The 19,448-nt window shown below is 65.7% G+C and overlaps 3 protein-coding genes and 1 long non-coding RNA gene across 4 annotated transcripts; 2 read left to right on the forward strand and 2 right to left on the reverse strand.

Annotated features, from left to right (window-relative positions):
• Positions 1–540: 540 nt before the first annotated feature.
• Positions 541–3,232, reverse strand: OAZ1 (ornithine decarboxylase antizyme 1). The gene is given in 6 exon segments (XM_072787963.1): positions 541–1,109; positions 1,263–1,348; positions 1,538–1,710; positions 2,003–2,089; positions 2,091–2,148; positions 2,995–3,232. Coding segments are annotated over 6 exon segments (684 nt in total). The 5' UTR covers positions 3,141–3,232; the 3' UTR covers positions 541–975.
• Positions 3,233–3,313: 81 nt separating this feature from the next.
• Positions 3,314–4,822, forward strand: LOC140611140 (uncharacterized). Its single transcript, XR_012012474.1, has 2 exons — positions 3,314–3,699; positions 4,602–4,822. It is a non-coding gene; the product is annotated as an uncharacterized lncRNA (long non-coding RNA).
• Positions 4,823–13,275: 8,453 nt separating this feature from the next.
• Positions 13,276–15,866, forward strand: JSRP1 (junctional sarcoplasmic reticulum protein 1). Its single transcript, XM_072787977.1, has 6 exons — positions 13,276–13,732; positions 14,074–14,111; positions 14,241–14,370; positions 14,749–14,919; positions 15,274–15,362; positions 15,462–15,866. The coding sequence occupies exons 1-6, from the start codon at positions 13,534–13,536 to the stop codon at positions 15,852–15,854; spliced, it is 1,020 nt and encodes a 339-aa protein (XP_072644078.1). The 5' UTR covers positions 13,276–13,533; the 3' UTR covers positions 15,855–15,866.
• A 166-nt stretch (positions 15,867–16,032) lies between these two features.
• AMH (anti-Mullerian hormone) lies at positions 16,033–19,447 on the reverse strand. Its single transcript, XM_072787970.1, has 5 exons — positions 18,463–19,447; positions 17,752–17,894; positions 17,317–17,425; positions 17,070–17,229; positions 16,033–16,970 (listed from the first exon to the last, which is right to left on the reverse strand). Exons 1-5 carry the CDS (start codon positions 18,899–18,901, stop codon positions 16,100–16,102), a joined length of 1,722 nt encoding a protein of 573 aa, XP_072644071.1. The 5' UTR covers positions 18,902–19,447; the 3' UTR covers positions 16,033–16,099.
• Position 19,448: the final 1 nt, after the last annotated feature.

Raw genomic sequence — 19,448 nt, forward strand, 5'->3', positions numbered from 1 at the left:
GCGCCCAGATGTGGCCAGCAGGTGGCGCTGCGGCCCTGCCCAACGTAGCCTTCGGGGGCCCCTGACCCCAGCCCACCCTCCAGCTGTGGCCCTTGCTGGAGCTCCTGTCCCAGCACTGCCCCACAAGGCCCTCCCCAGGGGCCGCTGTGCACACGGGGTCTACACAGGTGCTAAAGCGGGGGCGCAGGACCAGACACCCCACACAAGTCCCAGGCAGCAGGCCTGGGGCACAGGTCGCGGCCCAGGGCAAGCAGAGGGAACTCTGCCAGCAGCCTTATCTGGCCCTCCCAGATAAGGGCACCAGAGACGCCAGAGCAGGGGAGCAGGAGGCCCAGGTTCGGGTGGGGCAGCCTGACACCCGGAGCCACGCTCCACCCCCACCCCTGGAAAGGACCAATGACTGCTGGGAAAACGAGGCAGGGTCAGAAGTGAGAAGTGAGGGGGTCAGGAAGCTCAGGACATCCCCCCGCCCCCAAGCTCTGCAGCCCCCCTGGGGTGGGGTCGGGGGGGCCGGGGCAACACCACTGAGCCAACACAGTCTTGGAGGTGTCATCACTTTTATTCAGTTTTCAGAGCACTAGAAGGGTAGATTAACACCTATCTTTTCAAGGTAAGAGACCTAAGATTTCCAAGAGCCTTCAAATAAGAAACTCCTCCTCCAAATACAGGGACAATCGGAATCATCTTAAACCAGCAATAAAAAAGTAAAATATAAACTTTTATTTAGAATTAAAGCAAATACTTCAGTATCACAAACACAATATTAAACTTCAAGAAATATACCGCTAATTTGGAGTGAGCGTTTATTTGCACAATTACAACATGCGGACAAACCCAGCAGAGATGAGCAGGCCTGCCGTCGGCGCCCCCAGCGCAGCCGTCGGTCCGCCACCCGCACAAAGCACGACAGGCAAAGGGACCGCGGTCCAGGGCTCCGGCGGCGGCAGAGCACAAGGGCCGCAGGCGGCACTGCCACTACTCCTCCTCTCCCGAAGACTCTCTCTCAAACGTGTAGGCCATGAAGCAAGCGTCGGGTCTCTTGGGGACAAGGGGATGCCCCGGTCTCACAATCTCAAAGCCCAAAAAGCTGAAGGTCCGGAGCAAGGCGGCTGCGGAGAAAAGGCAGTCAGAGCAGCCGCAGGGCCTGCGGGACCCTGGGCTCTGCGCCTGCCTGGCACCTGTGGCCGAGCCCTGTGCGCCCCGTGCCCGGCACCCCAAGGCTCCGCCACTCAGGGTCCAGCCCTCCCCTCTGCAGCCCCTACCTCTGTCATCGCGGTTCTTATGGAAGCAAATGAAGACGTGGGCGGCGTGCAGCTGCTCCTCCGCGAACTCGAGAAGAACTGCGAAGCTGAAGGGCCACCGTCAGCCCCACCTGCCCGCCAGGGACACCCCCCCGCCCTCATTCCCAGGGAGCACACAGCGCGCCTACCCCCAGGGTCAGAGTCCCCCAGGAACCGCTGCTCAGTGTGCAGAAAGAAACCCCCCCACACCCCGCGACCAGGCAGGCAGCCCAGCTCCACCCCAGCCCCGCCCTCACCTGTCCTTGCTGCCCTCCGGCAGGGCGCCGCCTGGGATCTCGATGTAGAGGCAGCCGCCGCTCAGCACCGCTCTCCAGTTAATGTGTTTGGAGCCCGTGAGCCTGGTCTGGACGTTCAGAATCCTCGTCTTGCTGTTAGACGTTAGTTCCTCTGTTACATTCAGCCGATTATCCTGCAGGAGGAGAGCGCTCTATCCGCACCCCAGACACCTGCCAAGTCTCCCCACAGCCGACACTTTTGCAAAACCCAGAAAAACAATGAGAGAACCCCCCATCCCCACACCCAGCGCACTGCTGTCTGGACGCGGGAAGGGGGCTCCGGCAGGGGCTCCGGCCACGTCCAGACCTCGGCAGGCGCCCCGACCCTGCAGTGCAGTTAAAGCCCTGGGGCTGAAAGGCAGGTGCACACAGGTGCGCGCCCCGACACCCCCACCCCCACCGCAGCCAGAAACGGGGGTTACTTACAGAGTAAAATAAATTAGCTGAAAGATTGTGATCCCTCTGACTATTCCCTCGCCCACCTGGGATCTTCAGGGGTGGGTGAGGGACATCAGGAGCACCACCGAGGCCCTGGACCCAGGTTACTACAGCAGTGAGGAGACACCCTGGAACTGCGAGAAACGGGGCGCTCAGCCCGGGGAGGCGCCCCCGGAGCCCCCCGCGCCCCCCACGGGCGGCTGTTTACACCGGGGCCCCGCCGCTTCCGCCTGTCAGGGCCCCGGCCAGCGCCGCCCTGCCCCCCGCCCTCACCGCCGCGCCGACCCCTCCGGTGCTCGCAGCCACTTCCCTTTCCCACTCCGCCCGCGCGGACTTCCCCTTCTCCCCCCGCAGCCCGGCGCCCGCTCGGGGGACAGCGGCCCCGGCCTCCCGGCCTCGCGGGCCTCCCTCGCCTGCGGCGCCCCTCCCGCGCCCTCCCCGCGGCCTCGGGGTTGCGTCATCGCGGCAGACGCGGCCCCGAGGGAGGTTTTCACAATCGGCGCGCTCGGCAGCGCCAGCAGCCATTTGCTGTGCAGTGTAAACAGGCCCCGAAGCCGCCTCCATTTTGCACGGCTCGCGCCGGGGCCCCCCCAGGCCGGCCCGTCGTCTCCGGGCCCAGCGCCGCGTCCCCGCCCGCCGGGGACCCGGGCACCTGCCGCAGGCGCGCGTCGTCGGGGAGCGCGGGGCCCGGAGCCCGCGGGGGGGGGGGGGGGGGGCGGCCCCCCAGGAAGGCCCCGCCGCCGCCTACGTGGCGCCCCGGGCTCCGCGCGTCCTCGGGGGTCTCGGGGCGCCGCTCCCTCCGCGCCCGCGGCCGACCCCCGACCCCCGACCCGACTCGGCCTCGGCCCCCCCGCCGGGCCCCCGAGGCGCCGCCGGACCGTGGCCGCCCGCCCGCCCCGCCCCGGCACCTCCGCGGCCGGCTCCCCGCGGGCCTGCGCCGCGGCCCTTCTGGAAGCTTCGGGCGGGGGCGGGGCGCTCACCTCTCGCTGCTGCGGCCTCCGCGGCTGTGCAGGCTGAGGAGCGGCATGGCGCGGGCGGCGTGGACGGTGGCGCTGGGTTTATCCCCTTCCTTCTCTCTGGCGAAGCAGTGGCTGTTGAGGATCCGCTGCAGGGAGGATTTCACCATCCGGCCGCTGGGGTCCGAAACCAGAAAACCTCCGCTGCGCTTCTCCGCGCCGCCGCCGCTGCTCGCCGTTCGCAAAATGGCGCCGCCGCCGCCGCCCGCCTTTATAGGCGCCGCGCCCGGGCCACGCCCCCACGCCGCCTGGAACGAGGCCGCGCGAGGGGGCGGGGCCTCGGGCCCCCCGGGAAATGCAGGCGTGCCCGCCCCCCTCGGCGTCCGATTGGTGGATGGGGCCGAGTGGGGCGTGGCCTCGGGGGCCCCGCCCCGCCCGCCTGGCTTCGCTCCGCGGGCGCGCGGGGGGCGGGGCGCCGTGGCGTCGGGAACCGGACGCGCGCCCCGCCCCCATCAGCCGGGCCCGGGGGCTCCGCGGGCTTTCGGGGCCTGGCGGGGGCCGCGTCTGCGCCGTGGCCCTGTCACTGTCGCCAAGGTCCCTGTCCCCAGCGGGACCCCCCCCCCGGGAGGCCGGGGGCGACAGAGGCCCCGTATTCGCGGGCAGGGGTCCCAGGGCCCCCCTCTGCGGGGAGGAGGTTCCGTACGGAGGATACGCGGAGTCCGTGAAATCGTGCGTGTCGCGTCCGGGCTTAGCCAACCACCCTCCTGCTCGCAGAGGAACGCGGACCCTCCCCGGTGGACGCGGACCTTCCCCGCGTAAACACGGACCTTCCCCGGGTGGACGCGGACCCTCCCCCGTGGACGCGGACCCTCCCCGGTGGACGCGGACCCTCCCCGGGTGGACGAGGACCCTCCCCGGTGGACGCGGACCCTCCCCGGGTGGACGTGGACCCTCCCCCGTGGACGCGGACCCTCCCCCGTGGACGCGGACCCTCCCCGGGTGGACGTGGACCCTCCCCCGTGGACGTGGACCCTCCCCCGTGGACGCGGACCCTCCCCGGGTGGACGCGGACCCTCCCCGGTGGACGCGGACCCTCCCCGGGTGGACGCAGCCCCCTCGGGCAGGAGTCCCAGCCCTTGAAGGCCGAGCGAAGCCCGCCGACCCCGCACCCACCGACCAGGACCCGCTTCCTCTCTGGGTTTACATTCCGGGCACCGAGGCCGGGAGCGGGTAGATCTGAGGCAACTCCTGTATGGTTTTTTGTTGTCACAACTCCCGCCTCGTTTTTATCTCGTTTATCTCAATCTGCTGTGTCCACTTGGGCTAGAGACACACACTTTCCCCAAAAGGACCTTGAATGATTGCAAAACCCTCAGAAGCTAAGTCTGCAAACACGGCCGAGTCCCTGTGTGTCTCGGAATCCCCTCGCGGGGGGCGCGCCCCTCATCACCGCTGCTACTTCCAAGTACAGGGTCTTACCTACGGTTCCGTGTGTACACTGGGAAAACTCCGCAGACTCAAGAGCCCAGGGCGGGGGGCAACCCGGGAATGTTCCTGGGAAAGAATATTGAATCCCTGACTTTGATTTTTTTTTTGATTGATTGATTGATTGATTGATTGATTTATGATAGGCACACAGTGAGAGAGAAGGAGAGAGGCAGAGACACAGGCAGAGGGAGAAGCAGGCTCCATGCTCCGGGAGCCCGACGTGGGACTCGATCCCGGATATCCAGGACCGCGCCCTGGGCCAAAGGCAGGCGCCAAACCGCTGCGCCACCCAGGGATCCCTGAATCCCTGACTTTGTTTACAACTGCAGCTCGTGGTGCAAAGTAAAAGCAAGTGAATTCTTAACTTTCCAATGGTTTTGAATCGTGGCGCAGAGGCGCCCGGTCTCACGGGGAAGGCTCCCTGCGGGCCCCCACCCCAGGGTGCTGCTTCCTTGTCCTCACTACTTGTAGGATTGTTGTCTTCCTTATAACGTAGGCCCCGGGCTTCTCCGGGTTGCAAAATGCGTTGTTTTGCGGGGGTTTTGCGTCTTGATGGCTCCCCGGCATTTGGCACAGACCAGTGATTCTGGGCCAAGAATCCAGAATCCAGAGCTGCCGCTGGTCACGTGGTCATGTGGTGTTTACCCCCCATGAGGTCAGAAAGCGACAGAGGTCACAGCTGCCCCCCAGCGCTGGTGGGTTGGAGAGCATGTGGGGCCCGCCCCCCGGAGGAACCTGGTGGGGTGAGATGTCCCGCCAGAAACCCAAGAGGGTCCCTTCTTCGATGACAGGCATTGCAGGTTGCTGGCCCGAGTGCTCTTTAGTTTGGAATCCTTGTGGGTGGAAAGGGGGGAAAAGCATAGCCTCTTAGTAAAAAACGAGTTTCAGCAGCTTGCAGAAAAGCAGAGATCAGAGAGAAAAGGGGGCGCATGGGGGGTCAGGTAGGGCAGGGCATCCGAGGGCGCCCAGTGCAGGGCAGGGATGTGAGAGCAGCAGCCCTAGTGTCCCTTGTCCTCTTCGGAACGGTGGGCCCCGGGTCTGGGGGCACTCCCTCTGCCCGGGGAGGCAGGAGGGACATTTGTGGCCGTGCTACCGGCTGTGGGTGCCGGGAGGGGACTGAGGCCCCCGCCTCCACCGGGACCGTAGGCGCCGAGGCTGGGTCCGAATGTTTCCAGATCTCATCCGGCTGCGGGATCCCGGGCACTGGTGTCCAGGTCCTCGGGCAGGAACACGTCCCCACTCTGCCCAGGCAGGCCGGGCAGGTCTGGGGCCCGGTCACCTCTGGTCCCTAGCGCTCGATGCCACAGCTGCCCCCGTCGTGCCAACCACAGCACCGCTGCGGGTACAGCTGCAGATGCTGCGTCTGTGAGGAAGGACGCGTCCCCTCTCCGAGGACCACGGCGGGGAGGGGGAAGAGGCTGAGGGTCAGCACCGGGGCTCAGGGCCGCCTGCCCGGGCTGGGCTTGCTGGGGACCGAGAGTCCCATCAGGCTGGCCTTGCTGGAACAGGCATCCGTGAGAGGTGACGGACTCCCCCAGACCGCAGAGTAGGAAAGAGGGGTGTCAGGGAGGACTTCTAGGATGTGTCACCTCACATGGTCTTGCAGAGGGGAGCAAGTGAAGGCCCCAGGGTGGGGGTGACCCGGGGTTCCCGGGGGCCCGGTGTCTCACCAGGTCCTCCCGAGAGGGTGGGAGCCCCAGAGACGGGCAGACCCTGCGCTACTGACGGTGAGGACGGAGGAGGGACCACAGGCCATGGAGCTGATGCCTTTGGAAGGTGGGGGGTTAGGAGCGGGTCCTCCTGGGGCCCTGGGGGGATGAAGGGGTGACCAGTCCTGCTCGCGCCTGGGTTTCAGGACTTCCGAGCCCAGAACCATCAGATCCCTGTGGTTTGAAGCCACTAAAGTGGTGGTGACCTGTCACAGGGCCCCGGGGGTCTCCCACGTGGAGTGAAGGGAGCCCCGGCTCAGGCTCAGCCACGGGTGACGTGTGACCATGTGGACTTCAGCCAAGCGCGGGGATCCCTAGTTCATGCCAAAGTGTTTCAATCTTTACATCCGCCTTTATTTTATTTTTTTAAAGATTTTATGTATTTATTCATGAGAGAGAGAGAGAAGTGGAGACACAGGCAGAGGGACAAGCAGGCTCCCTGCGGGGACCCCGATGCAGGACTGGATCCCGGGACCCCAGGATCACGCCCTGGGCTGAAGGCAGGTGCTCAAGTGCTGAGCCCCCCAGGGATCCCCGACATCCACCTTTAAAACAAAATTTAGAAAGTGAGACGGAGCCGCGGACACAGGGCTGGGTGGGCGGGGGTGGGGGGGTCCACGGCAGAAGTTCCTCGACTGTTCTGCGCATCTGGCAATTCCCATAATAAAGTAAGAAAAGTAAGAAAAGAAGGAGCTCAGCCTCGTCCTGTCACGTCCGGCCTGGCCCTTCCCGGGAGCGAGCAGCGGGTGAGAGCATAGGAGCCCCCCCCGGCCCCCCGGGTCCCACCGCGGCCCAGGAGGCCCGGCCCGGGCCGTGGCCCAGTAGAGCGCAGGCCGCCGGTGGCATCGGGCAGCTCCGCCGGGGCCGGGGGACACAGCCGCGCAGGGCTCATCTCCAGCCTCCACGGCGCACACCTCCCGGCTTCGAGCGCCTGGACGCCGCCCGCCCGCAGCAGCTTCGTCGCACGCGACAAAGGTCTCCTCGAGGGTCTCGGGGTGGGGAGAAGCGGAGCCACAGCCGAGGCCCGACCGCAAGGGCACGGATGCGGTTTCCCGCCCGCATGGCCCCTGCTCCGGGTCCGAGGTTGTCTGCGGCTCTACGGAATTTCAGTGGCTAAATACGGGACCCGTGGGGCGCCCGGGGGCTCGGCCGTGGGGCAGGTGACTCTTCGTCTCGGACTTGTGAGTCTGAGTCCCACGGTCGGCATAGAAATGATTAAAAAAATAAATAAATAAAGGGGCACCCGGGGGGCCCAGCGGTTTGGCTGCTGGAGCCTGCTCAGGTTTCCCTGCGTGGAGCCTGCTCCTCCCTCTGCCTGTGTCTCTCTCTCTCTCTCTCTCTCTCTCTCTCTGTGTCTCATGAATAAATACATAAACTTAAAAAAATAATAATAAACCCAAGAGCAACGGATGTTCACTGAGGAAACTTACTGTATACAGGCCTATTTCTTACTGGATCTTTTCTTTCTTTTTTTTTTTTTTTGGATCTTTTCTTTCTTGTATATTTTTAATATCTGTATTTATACTATGTGTTAATAAAATATTCTGTGTTATATACATTTTATATACTTAGATATTTATAAACATATATTTTGCTGCACCTAATTTCATGTGTTTCTCTATGTGCCTTATGCTATGTATTATATTTATAACAAATGTATATTCTAAAGAATACATTTATTTTCTATCTGTGTCTTTGAACTAATATTTTGTGACAGGTTTGTTCAGAGTTTGTATACCATGCAATATTCTCATTTATTTTATTTTTAAAATTTTGTTTATTTTGGGCGGGGGGCCAGAGGAAGAGAGAATCTTTTCTTTTTTTAAGATTGTATTTATTTAACAGAGAGAGAGAGAGAGTGCGCAAGCAGGGGGAGCAGGAGAGGGATAAGCAGACCCTCCAATGAGCAGGGAGCTCGACACAGGGCGTGATTTCAGGGCCCTGAGATCATGACCTGAGCTGGAATCAAGAGTTGGATGCTTGAATTACCAACTGAATTACCCAGACCCCCTGCAATACTTTCGTATAAAGAGTACAATTCGGGGATCCCTGGGTGGCTCAGCGGTTTAGCACCTGCCTTTGGCCCGGGGCACGATCCTGGAGTCCTGGGATCGAGTCCCATGTCGGGCTCCCTGCTTGGAGCCTGCTTCTCCCTCCTCCTGTGTCTCTGCCTCTCTCTCTCTCTCTTTCTCTCTGTGTCTATCATAAATAAATAAATAAATCTTTAAAAAAAATAAATAAAGAGTACAATTCAATCATTTTTAGTATATTCATGGATACGGGCAAGCAACACCACAGTCAATTTTTGGACGTTCACGTGTAGGGTTGGCAGTGGTGGGCACGGAGTCCTTCTATGTTTAGCTTTTCAGGAACCACCAAACTGTAACATACACTTAAGGGAAAACAAAGTGTGGCTTACGAAACGTGATGTTCAGGTGTTCACGGACGATGGCGGTATTTTTTAACAGTTGTTTATTCATATGAGAGAGAGAGTGAGCAAGCAGGGGGAGGAGCGGTGGGGGTGGGAGGACAATCTCAAGCAGATTCCACACCGAGCACAGAGGCCGACACAGGGCTCCGGGTCACGACCCTGAGATCACGACCGTGAGATCACGACCTGAGATCATGACCCTGAGATCACGACCTGAGATCAAAATCTGAGCCAACACCAACAGCCGGGCGGTTTACTGATAGCCACCCAGGCGCCCATGATGGTAGTTTTATTTTATTCTTTTTTAGGATTTTATTTATTTGACAAAGAAAGAGAGAGCACTAGCGGGGGGGGGGGCAGAGGGAGAAGCAGACTCTCCGCTGAGCAGGGAGCCCCTTGTGGGACTCGATTCCAGGACCCTGGGATCACGACCTGAGCCTAAGGCAGAGGCGTCACCAGCGGAGCCCCTAGGTGCCCCACGATGCCAGTTTTTAAAAAGTGAGTATGCAGGCGTGGCTGGCTGGCTCAATGGGTAGAGCGTGCGGCCCTTGATCTCGGGGTCGTGAGTTCGAGCCCCGTGTGGGGTGTGGCGTCTATTTAAAACACAGAAATAAGCTCGCTTCGGCAGCACATATACTAAAATTGGAACGATACAGAGAAAATTAGCATGGGTAGGTTGGTTCAGTAATAAATGTGAGACCTTTCAGCTGAAAAAAAAAAAAAACACAGAAATAAGATTCTGTAAATAATATTAAAACAAAAGCTACACACGCGCCGGGAACGAACACCGGTGTGAGGGTGTCTGGGTTTGGACCGGCGCGTGCTGCACGTGCTAGAAACGGTCTCTCTGAGCTCGTCTGCATCATCGAAATGTTCGAGTTTCTTTTGCTTTTCATTTTTTTTAAGATTGTATTTATTCATAGAGACACAGAGAGAGAGAGAGAGAGAGGCAGAGACACAGGCAGAGGGAGAAGCAGGCTCCACGCAGGGAACCCCATGTGGGACTCGATCCCGGGTCTCCAGGATCACACCCTGGGGCTGCAGGTGGCGCCAAACCGCTGCACCACCAGGGCTGCCCAATGTTCGGGTTTCTCTGTGTCACAAGGGACAGTGTGAGCCCTGCTTTGGGGTGCGGGAGGCTGCCGGCCTCAGCTACGTGGTGGGCAGCTTGGCCGGGTTTCGTGGTGGCTCCTGGGGACCCCTCGGCAGCTCAGAGTTTGAGCGGCCTGGACCCACTGCCCCTTGGAGACCCCGGAGCGGCCCAGGCTGTCCAGCTGCAAACGCCTGGGTGCAGACCGAGGATGTGACTTTGCATCTTGAGAGGGGAGCCCAGAGCCGCCCAGAGCAGGGGACCCTGTGTCCCTGCACAATCACTTGGGGAGCATGAGGGGTCCAGGTGTAGGAGTGTCTCAGAGCCGCTGTGACCATGAACCACAACAGGGCAGCCGAAAGCAGCTTCTGGGGGGGGTGGGGAAGCCAGTGGGGTGCAGCTTCCTGGGGGCGTCCTCCCTGTCCCTGCAGCCCCTGGGGGCCGCGTCCCTCCCCGCCCGCTCCACGTCATCTTCTCTTTCAGGGACGCCATCCTGGGGATCGGGGCCACTTTGCCCTGCGCGGCCTCCACTAAAGGCAGCGCCCCGTGTCAGTCTGCTCGGCCGCAGGACGGCGTCACGGGCCCACGGGCTGGGGGCACGGGCTGGGCTTTGGAGGCCAGAAATCCGAGATCCAGGCCCGGGCCCGTCTGGCGTCCGGCAGGGCCCCCTCGCTGGCTGGTGGGCGGCCGTCGCCTCCCCATGTCCGCGTGTGCTGGGGGGCAGGGGGCTCTCTCTGGGGCCCCTCCCATGAGGTGCTGATCCCTTCCACGGGGGCTCCACTCCCCGGGCCCGCTCACCCCAAAGGCCCCACGTCCATGTACCATCGCACCGGAGGCTGAGTTTCAACATAGAAGCTTTGGGGGGCACAATGTTCAGTCTACAGCTGACGCCCCAAGGTCACAGTCTGAGGTTCTGGGTGGCAGGACTGGAACAGAACCCTTTGGGGGTACGATTAACCCACGATGCGCAAGAGGGGTGTCGGGAAGGCCGAGCTCCGGCACAGGGCCTCGTGCGAGCCCCCGGGGGACCAGGGAAGTGCGGGGAGCAGGTCCTGGGGGGCGACGGCATTCCTGCCCCGGCGGAGGCCCGTTCCCCACGCAGGTGCCTCAGGCTTCTCCCCATCACAAAGGACGGACGCCCGGACGCCAGGACGCCCAGACTTGGCCGGGCTGCCATCCGGGGTCTGTGAGTCCGCAGCCGCTCTCCAGCTCTGACGCCCCCCCCCCCACCTCGTGTACCGGGGTCTAACCGGCCGCCGGCTCTGCTGCGGGCGGTTCGGATTCCAGACGGGAGGCCCATCGCCCTCTGTGGCCCATCACAGCGTGGGGGCCTGAGCAGCATCCGCCACGCTCTCGATGCCAGGGGCACCCACGGGGGACGACCCCCACCCCGAGGGGTGCAGAGTCGCCCCTAGCGGAGAACCACAGACCTACAGCGACAGATGTCCTATCCCATCACAAATTTTAGAACATCTGGCTCAAGTGGAGGATTTAAACGCTTCTTGATGCTTTCGGGATAAGTTTGTGACAGTTGATGTTAGGGTTTGGTTTGTTCGCACAGCTCCTGTGGGAGGGGGTTACATTTGGGGGAGGGGGGCCCTCTGGGGGGCCCTGGGGGCTCAGTCGGTCGAGTGTTGGTGATTTCAGCTCAGGTCATGCGGTCGAGTTGGTTGGGTTTTGGTCATTCCTGGGTGAAGTGGTATTTCAAGATTCTACATAAGCTCACAGGGCGTATTAATTCAACTATACTACATGGAATTCATTGTTTGGGTGTTTTTTTTTTTTTTAAGGCTTGTTTATTTATTTAGAGAGAGCACGTGTGTGAGCAGGGGAGGGGCCAAGGGAGAGAGAATCCTCAGCAGACTCCACGCAGAGCGCAGAAACGACGTGGGACTCGATCTCAAGACCCTGACATCATGACCTGAGCAGAAATCGGGAGTCTGACGCTCAAATACTCAGGCGCCCCTGGAACTCACTGTTATGCAACCTCGATTTGTCTTCACGCATTTTTTTAAAAGATTTTATTTATTTATTCATCAGACCCACACACACAGAGGCAGAGACCCAGGCAGAGGGAGAAGCAGGCTCCATGCGGGGAGCCCGAGGAGGGACTTGATCCCGGGATCCCGGGGTCACGCCCTGGGCCAGAGGCAGCCGCTCCACCGCTGAGCCCCCAGGGGGTCCCTATCTTCACACATTTTAATGTTAGCAACTGTACTTCCATTTACGGGAGACCCGTGTGGTCCCTAAAGTCTATCTCGTAGAGCAGGTGTTAAGAAAGAAGAATTGAAAGCAGGGATTCAAACACGTATTTGCACGCCCTGTTCACGGCAGCTGAAAGGGGGAAGCAAATCCAGTCCATCCACAGGGGAGCGGGGACACACGGTGAGACCCGTCCACACCCGCGATACGACCCAGCCTCGGCGGGGGAAGGGGCCCCACACCTGCCCCACGTGGATGGACTCCGAGGACACCAGGCTCAGGGAGGGGACCAGACACAGGAGGCCCCGCGGGGTGGGAGTCCACGTGTGTGACACGTCCAGGACGGGCTCATCCACGGACGGGGAGGTGGATGGGGGGCTGGGGGGGCCGGGGGAGGGGGGAGATTGGTTAACAGGGAGGAGGGTGCTTTTGGGGTGAAGAATCTTCTGGAGCTATGACATGGTAGCGGCATGCCAGTGCCCGCGGTCATCGAGCAGTTACGGAATACGGATTCTAGGCCCGACAGCTGGTGCCTCGCCCCGACGGCCCTCGTGCCCCAGGTGCCCCCCTCCGGAACAGGGACAAGCTGCTGAGCCGGGCACACACTCGGGGCTTCGGGGGCCTGCCGACCACACAGGAGACACAGCAAGGTGACCCGGTGACCTCCTTTCCTGGGGCTCAGGGGCACCAGCAGGGCCCTGTGCTGCCGGGGGGGCGGGTGTCACCCTCCAGCCTCGAGGGTGCCCCCCCGCAGTGGCCTCCCGCCCGCCCTCCTCCCCTTTGCTCTCCGCCCGCGGAGCCGATTGGGCCCCGCCGCTGCCCCCAGCCACCTGTCGCTGCCCGTCCCGGCCGCTCCCCGAGCTCCGACTGCCAGGTCCCGGCAGCCGTGCGGTAGGTGGGCCGGGGAGGCCTGGGCAGCGCGGGGGTCCGTGGGGTGCGTGGGGGTCCCCGCTCCTGTGGCTGCCCCCCTGCAGGCCTGGGGGGCACATATCCGCTGCCCCAGGGCCTGGCTCCAGCCCCGGGGGGGTCAGTGCTCTGAGCAGAACCGTGGGGACACAGCAGCGCCGCAGCCAGGCGCCCCGGAGGCCCAGAAGCGCGGCTCTGGGAAGCGGCAGCCGCCGTGGCCCCCAGGCTGCGTGGACCCGTGGCTGGTGGCTCCGTGTGGCGGGTGGTGGCGGGTGGCCCGGCCCGCACAGCCCCCCAAGCTCCCAGGCTGGGCCCCGCCCACCATCGGGGCCAGAGGGGGGCAGGGCGTGGCTGCAGGGGCTCCTGGATGCGGGGCTGGGGGCAGCGGGAAGGGCTTGAGGCTGCGAGACCCCCGGGGGCAAGGGCGGGGGGGCTGGGGGGGGGCGCTGGTCCAGCCGCTGGCCTTCGGCGCCAGATAAAAATAGTGGCTGGTCTCAGAGAACATGAGCTGGCCCTGGGGCCGCGGCTCAGCTCCGCTCACCTGCGGGTGACCTTGGGTGGGTCCCAGCCCTCTCTGGGCCCCAGCAGCCCCTGTGAGCTCAGGGAGGGGCGCTCTGCGGGGGGTGGGGGGCGCTGGGCCACACCCACAGGCGCCTGAATTCGCCAGGTGAGGGAGGCTCCATGTGTGGGGGGCGCCCCCAGGTCGGCCGGGCCGGCAGGGACCCAGCGAGTGCAGGATGCCGCTGACCCACGATGCCCCTTCCCCAGCCACCCCCCCAGCTCCGATCCCCAGCTCCGATCCGGGCCCCGCCGTCTCCATGACCACCAGGGCGCTGCAGGAGCTGGATGGAGGCCTGGGCAGCCGCCAGGCAGGCGAGGACCTGTCCACACCGGCGGCCCCCTGCCCTGCCCAGCCCCAGGACGACAGGGCTCGAGGTAACCCCGGAGGGCGGGCAGGAGGGTGCCCCGGGCCTGTCCTGCTGCTCACGTCACAGGCCAGGACTCAGAGGCCCACGTTGCACTGGCTCAGACTTGCCCCCCGCTGCCGAGCCCTGTGTCCACGGGGGTGCCTTTGGGCGTCTACACGGAGCCCCACACACATGGGTCCTGGGCCACACGGGTCGGGATTCCAATCCCAGCTTGCGGGCAATGCGCTAGGTGCCTTTGGGCAGGGCTGCGGCGCCTGGCCCAGCGGGGCCCAGCGGGGGGGGGAGGGGCCTGCTCGCGGCTGGGGGGGGGGTCTCATGACCTTGCGTCTCCCCCTTTTCCTACAACAGCGATGCCCAGGCTGGTGGACTCCAGCAGCTGGCCCCACGTGAGTAGCCGGGGTCCTGGGGTTTGGCCAAGGGGTGGCTTTCCTACACCCCCACGGGAAGGGTTGGGGCTCTGTTGGTGGGGAGAGGGGAAGGAACCCACCCCCGGGGCCACTGATGACTCCTTCTAGGATTCTCAAGAGCTGGCAGCTGAGGGCAGCCCCGCAGGTGGTGCGGATGGGCGGCCCAAGAAGACAGAAAAGGAGCCTGTGGCCAAAGTGGCCCCAGGACCCGGGAAAGAGAGGCTGAAGGCAGGAGCAAGTAGGTTTGCAGAAGGCAGGGGTGGGGTGGGAGAGGGGCCGCATCCGGCAAGGGGGGCAGGCCCAAGGGGGGCAGGCCCTAGGCTCGGTCTGGGGGTCTAGGGGGAGGGGAACAGGACGTGGTGGGGCTGCAGGCTGTGTGCTGTCCCCCCGTCACCAGCTGTAACTACCAGGGCTGACCCCTCAGCTGACTTGTGCTAACGCGGCCTGCGTGCTGTGAGGCTTCAGTGAATTACCTTCTAGACTGTTCTCTCTGTCCCAGTGAAGCTTTGAGGCATGCAGGGCCCCTCGTGCAGGGCGCCCCGGGCAGGGCGCAGCAGACTTTGGGGTGCAGGGCTGCCCCCAGGGCTGTGCCCAGCTTAGTGCTTGCTCCCTGCAGCCCCCCGGAGCCCCGCGCGCAGGAAGGCGCAGGCCTCGCCGCCCCCCCAGCGGCCACCGCCACCCCCGGCCCCCAGCGACGAGCTGCCCTGGGGAGACCTGTCGCTCAACAAGTGCCTGGTGCTCGCCTCCTTGGTGGCGCTGCTGGGCTCTGCCTTCCAGCTGTGCCGGGGTGAGCCTGCGCCCCGGGGCCCGGCTGCTCCCCTCCTCCCTAGCAGGGACTCGGTGAGGGGGCCTCGCTCCCCCTGCCCCACTGGGCGCAGTTCTGGCTGACCTGGGGTGCCCCTTCCCGAGGGGGCCCCCCCTCCCGCACTGGATCTTGGTGCACCTCTCTCCTCCGGGAACAGGTGCTCACCCCTCAGGGCCCTTGCCCCCCACGACTGGCCCTGGGAGCCCCCCATTGGCAGTGCGTCCCCGGGAGCTCCTGCAGCCCTTTTGCATGTGGAAGGAGGGGGACATGGAAGGCAGGGGGCGCCTTGGCGGAGGCGGGGGGCCTTCCCCAGGAAGGACTCCCCTCCCCTCCTAGATGCTGTGGCCGGGGACGCAGCCGCGCCCGCACCTGTCCCTGAGCCTTGGGTACCGCCCAGCTCGGCCCCGGAGCGCGCATCGCCCCCGGTAAGCGCTTCCTGCAAGTGACCGCGGGCGGCGGGGGCGGCGGGAACCGGGCGGGGCGCGGGGAGGGGGGAGCTGACCGCACCACTGCACCCGCTGCAGCCCAAGCCCAAGCCCAAGCCCAAGCCCGAGGCCTGGGCGCCCCCGGCGGGACCGGCCGCGCCCCCGGCGGAGGCAGAGGACAAGGCCGAGGCCGCGGGGAGCCCGGAGGCTGCAGAGAAGGCTGCTGGGGACGAGCGCGCGCCCACGGAGCCGGCGCGGAGGGAGAGGCCGCGGAGGGAGAGGCCGCGGAGGGAGAGGCCCCGGGCCGCCGGGGAGCCGCGAGGAGGCCCGCCCCGGCGCTGGGAGGCTCGCGAACAGGGCCGGCGGCCGTGGGCGCGGGACCCCCGCGGCCCAGGATCCACGAAGAGGCCGGCCTGGGACTCCCCGCGGCGCGCGGACGAGGACCGGCCTCGGGGCCGGAGGAAGCACCGGGCGCGCAAGGGCCGGGACTGAGCCAGGCCCGGGACCCCCCCTCTCCGGGACGCCGGGCGGTGGCCCCGCGGCTCAGCCTAATAAAGCGAGTGCTGCAGCCCCCGCGCCTGCTCCCTCGAGCCCCGACGGCGCGGACGCAGGTGCGGGCGGGAGCGCGGGGTGACCCGGCCTGGCCGCGCGGGCGCACGTACACGACGGCTGCTGCTTGCTGCTCTTTATTGGGGCGGTGGCCCGGGCCGACTCGGGGTGCGCGGGGCCGCGCGGGGTCACCGGCAGCCGCACTCGGTGGCCACCATGTTGGGCACGTGGTGCGCGCTGATGCGCTCCTCCGACAGGCTGATGAGCAGCTTGCCGCCGTAGGCCGTGGGCACGCAGCAGGGCGGGCGAGCCAGCGCGGCGCCGCGGGCCTGCATCTTGAGCAGCAGCACCACGTGGTTGCCGTAGCGCGGGTTGCGGTCGGACTGCGGCCACCCGCACGCGCCCTGGCAGTTGTTGGCCTGGTAGGTCTCGGGGATGAGCACGGAGCGCTCGGCGCGCAGGTCCACGCTCAGCTCGCGCAGCGCGCAGGGCCCGTCGGCCGCCCCCGCCCCCGCGCTGCGCTGCGCCCGGGGGGGCCCGCCCCGCTCCCGCCCGCGCCACTCGGCGCGCAGGCCCTGCAACGCCTTGAGCAGCAGCAGCGCGCGCAGCGGGTCCCCCGGGCCCCCCGAGCCCCCCGGGCCCCCGGGGCAGAGGGCGAGCAGGCGCTCCAGCAGCGGCGCGGCGGCGGGGGGCAGCCCCGGGAGCCCGCGGAGCTCGGCGGCCGCGGCCCGCAGCTCGGCGGCCACGCGCAGGGCGAGGCCCGCGGCCCAGGGCGCGGACGCGGGGCGGGGCGGCGGCGCGGGGGGCCCGGCCGCGGCCGTGGGGGGTGGCAGCAGCAGCAGCAGCAGGGGCTCCTCGCCGCCCAGCAGGCGCTCCTGTGTCGCGGGGTCCGACAGGTTGAGCAGGCCCTGCGGGAAGCCCGCCAGCGCGCCGGGGTCCAGGGCCAGGCGCGGCGGCGAGGCGGGGGTCGGCGGCCCGCGCAGGGCGCGCACCAGGCGCGTGAGCGTCTCCAGGAAGGGGTCTGCGCTGGGAGGGGGCTCCGCGGGCTCCCGGGAGGGCCTGGGAGGCGGAGGAGGGCGTATGGGCGGGTGCGCGGGCCCCCCACCCCCACCCCTACCCCCACCCCCACCCCCACCCCCACCCCGGGCCTGCGCACACCTGGGCGGCGGGAAGGGCACGAGGTCCAGCAGGCCGCGCGCCGGCACCGCCGTGGGCCCGGGCATTCGCAGCACGAGCAGCGCGGGCGTCATCCGCGTGAAGCAGCGGGCGTCGGGCCCGAACAGCAGCTCCTGCAGCTGGGGGGTGCTCAGCGGGGCACCTGCACGTCCCGGGGCACAGCTTAGTGCTCGGGGGCAGAGCCCACCCGGCCCCACCCGGCCCCGGCTCCCCATCTTTGAGCGCCTACCGTCTCCTCGGGCGTGCACGGTCAGGGTGACCCTAGGGCTGTGCCAGGCCCCCACCGGGTGGTCCAGGGCCAGCACCAGGTAGCGCGTGTTCCGGGACCGGCAAAGGTTCTGTGGAGATGGGGGCTCAGCAGAGCTGGGGTGCGGATGCCTGTCCTGCTCTGCCCACTGCCCTTGACCGTCCTTCAGGATTCCAACCGGGACACCCCTATTCCCCGGGCGCCTGGCGGGCTCAGCCGGGTGTCTGCTTTCAACTTGGGTCATGATCTCAGGGTCCCGGGATCAAGCCCCAAGTCGGGCTCCCCGATCAGTAGGGAGGCTGCCGTCCCTCTCCCTCTGCTCCCCTCTCACTTGCACACGTTCTCTCTCAAACCCAAACACTGCATCCTGGGCCCGTCCTCTGCTGGGCAAGGGCTGCCCCATCCAAGCCCTGGTACCTGGGTGCCTGGCAGTCCAGCCCCGGTGACAGCGACCTCAGGGCCTGGCCCAGGGTAGAGCACCAGCAGCGCCAGCTCTAGGGGACTGGCTCCTCCAGGTGGGGGCTCCTGGAACTTCAGCGACAGCGCTGGCTCCCATGTCACTGTGGCCACGACAAACAGGGAGGGGACACCTGAGCCACTGAAGCCCAAACCCCTCCCCGAAGCCTGCCTTCCATTCCTTCAGGGAGAGCCCCCACCCCGACTGGGAGCCTAGGGGACCTGGTGGGAGAGGTTTGGCACCCCGATACGGGTAGCCCGCAGGGTGGGGGGTAAGGCTGCCACCTGTTACAGTGGACTCCCTGGGGATCTCCCTGGGGGAAGCCACTCCCTACAGGGGGACTGTCTGCGGCCAGGGGCTCCTGAGGCCAGGCCACATGTCGCGGGGTTGCCTGGTATGCGGGAGAGGCACTCCCTCTGGCTCCCTCGTGGCCGTGGCGAGGGGAGAAACACGTTCCCTGAGAAGTGTGCGAGTGGGTGGCTTTGGGGACTTGGGAGGCCCTAGCCAGGAACGTAAGGGCGCCTGGCTCCTGGGCCATCGGCGTCTGTCCCCGGGAGGCTGGGGACGGCTCTGGAGCACGGGTGCGCTTAGCACCCCATCTGGAGCGTGGCAGCGACCCCCTCCTCGGGAGACCGGAGCCAGCGCCCGCCAGCTCCAGGCTGCGCACCTACCTTCCTCCAGGTGCAGCACCACCAGCCGCCGCCCCCCGGGCGCCCCCAGCCAGGCTTGCAGCTGCCGCAGGGAGAGCTGGGTGGTCTGGCCGTCGCTGGCGGCGCAGGCCCCGAAGGTGGCCAGGTCGTGGGGACCCCAGCGGGCTCGCCGCACGGCCTCGAGGAAGGTGTGCTCGTAGCCTCGGAGGGCCCCCGCCACCCGAAGCGGGGGGCTGCTCCCGTTGCCTCCCTTGTCCAGGGTCACCAGGCACAGGGGGTCTTGTGGGGCGCCAGGCGGCCAGTCCCAGTCTGGCTGGAAGAGGAGACCCCCAGTGCCTGTGGCCGGCTCTCCGGGCGAGGCCGGGGTGCCCGAGACCTCACCTCCGGGGGCCTCGGCTCCCAGCAGGGGCCCCATCCCCGACAGCGCCAGGGCCAGCGGCCAGAGCGCCAGAGCCCCCATTCCGGCTGCCGTGAGGGGCTGGGCTGCTCCGGCTTATATGGGCGAGCCCGGGAGGTTTGTGCCCGGGGAGGGGGGGCTGCCTCCTCCTGGGATGTGACCTTGGGGGCCAGTGCCTGGCGCCCCACCACGGGCCACGGTAGGCTGGGAAGCCCGCTCTCAAAGCCTCTTCTGTTCCAGTCTGGCTGCCTATCTTACCCGCGATACCAGGGACAGCCTGTGACCAGCTTGTCACACTGTCCTTGAGCTTTTCCTCTCCGGAGGCGGGAGCGGGAACAGGAGCGACGCCGCAGACTATCAACAGCTCGGGCATCAGAGGTGGGGGGGCCTGGCCCTGGGCAGAGGACAGGTGCCCCAGAGGACTCTACTGGCTCTGATGGGGACCCCATGGGTGGGCGGGCCTGGGCCGCAGGTGGTCCCCCCGGCTCAGCTGGGGCTCCCCGAGCACACGCTCACTGTCCCCGAGAGTGAGAGCCACTGCTGGCTGGGCCTGTCCTCAGCCACCAGCGTCCTGTAGGGCACAGGGACACAGACACCGCATCGCGTACAT

The sequence above is a fragment of the Canis lupus genome, chromosome 19, assembly GCF_048164855.1.
Source record: "Canis lupus baileyi chromosome 19, mCanLup2.hap1, whole genome shotgun sequence".
Classification (NCBI taxonomy): domain Eukaryota; kingdom Metazoa; phylum Chordata; class Mammalia; order Carnivora; family Canidae; genus Canis; species Canis lupus.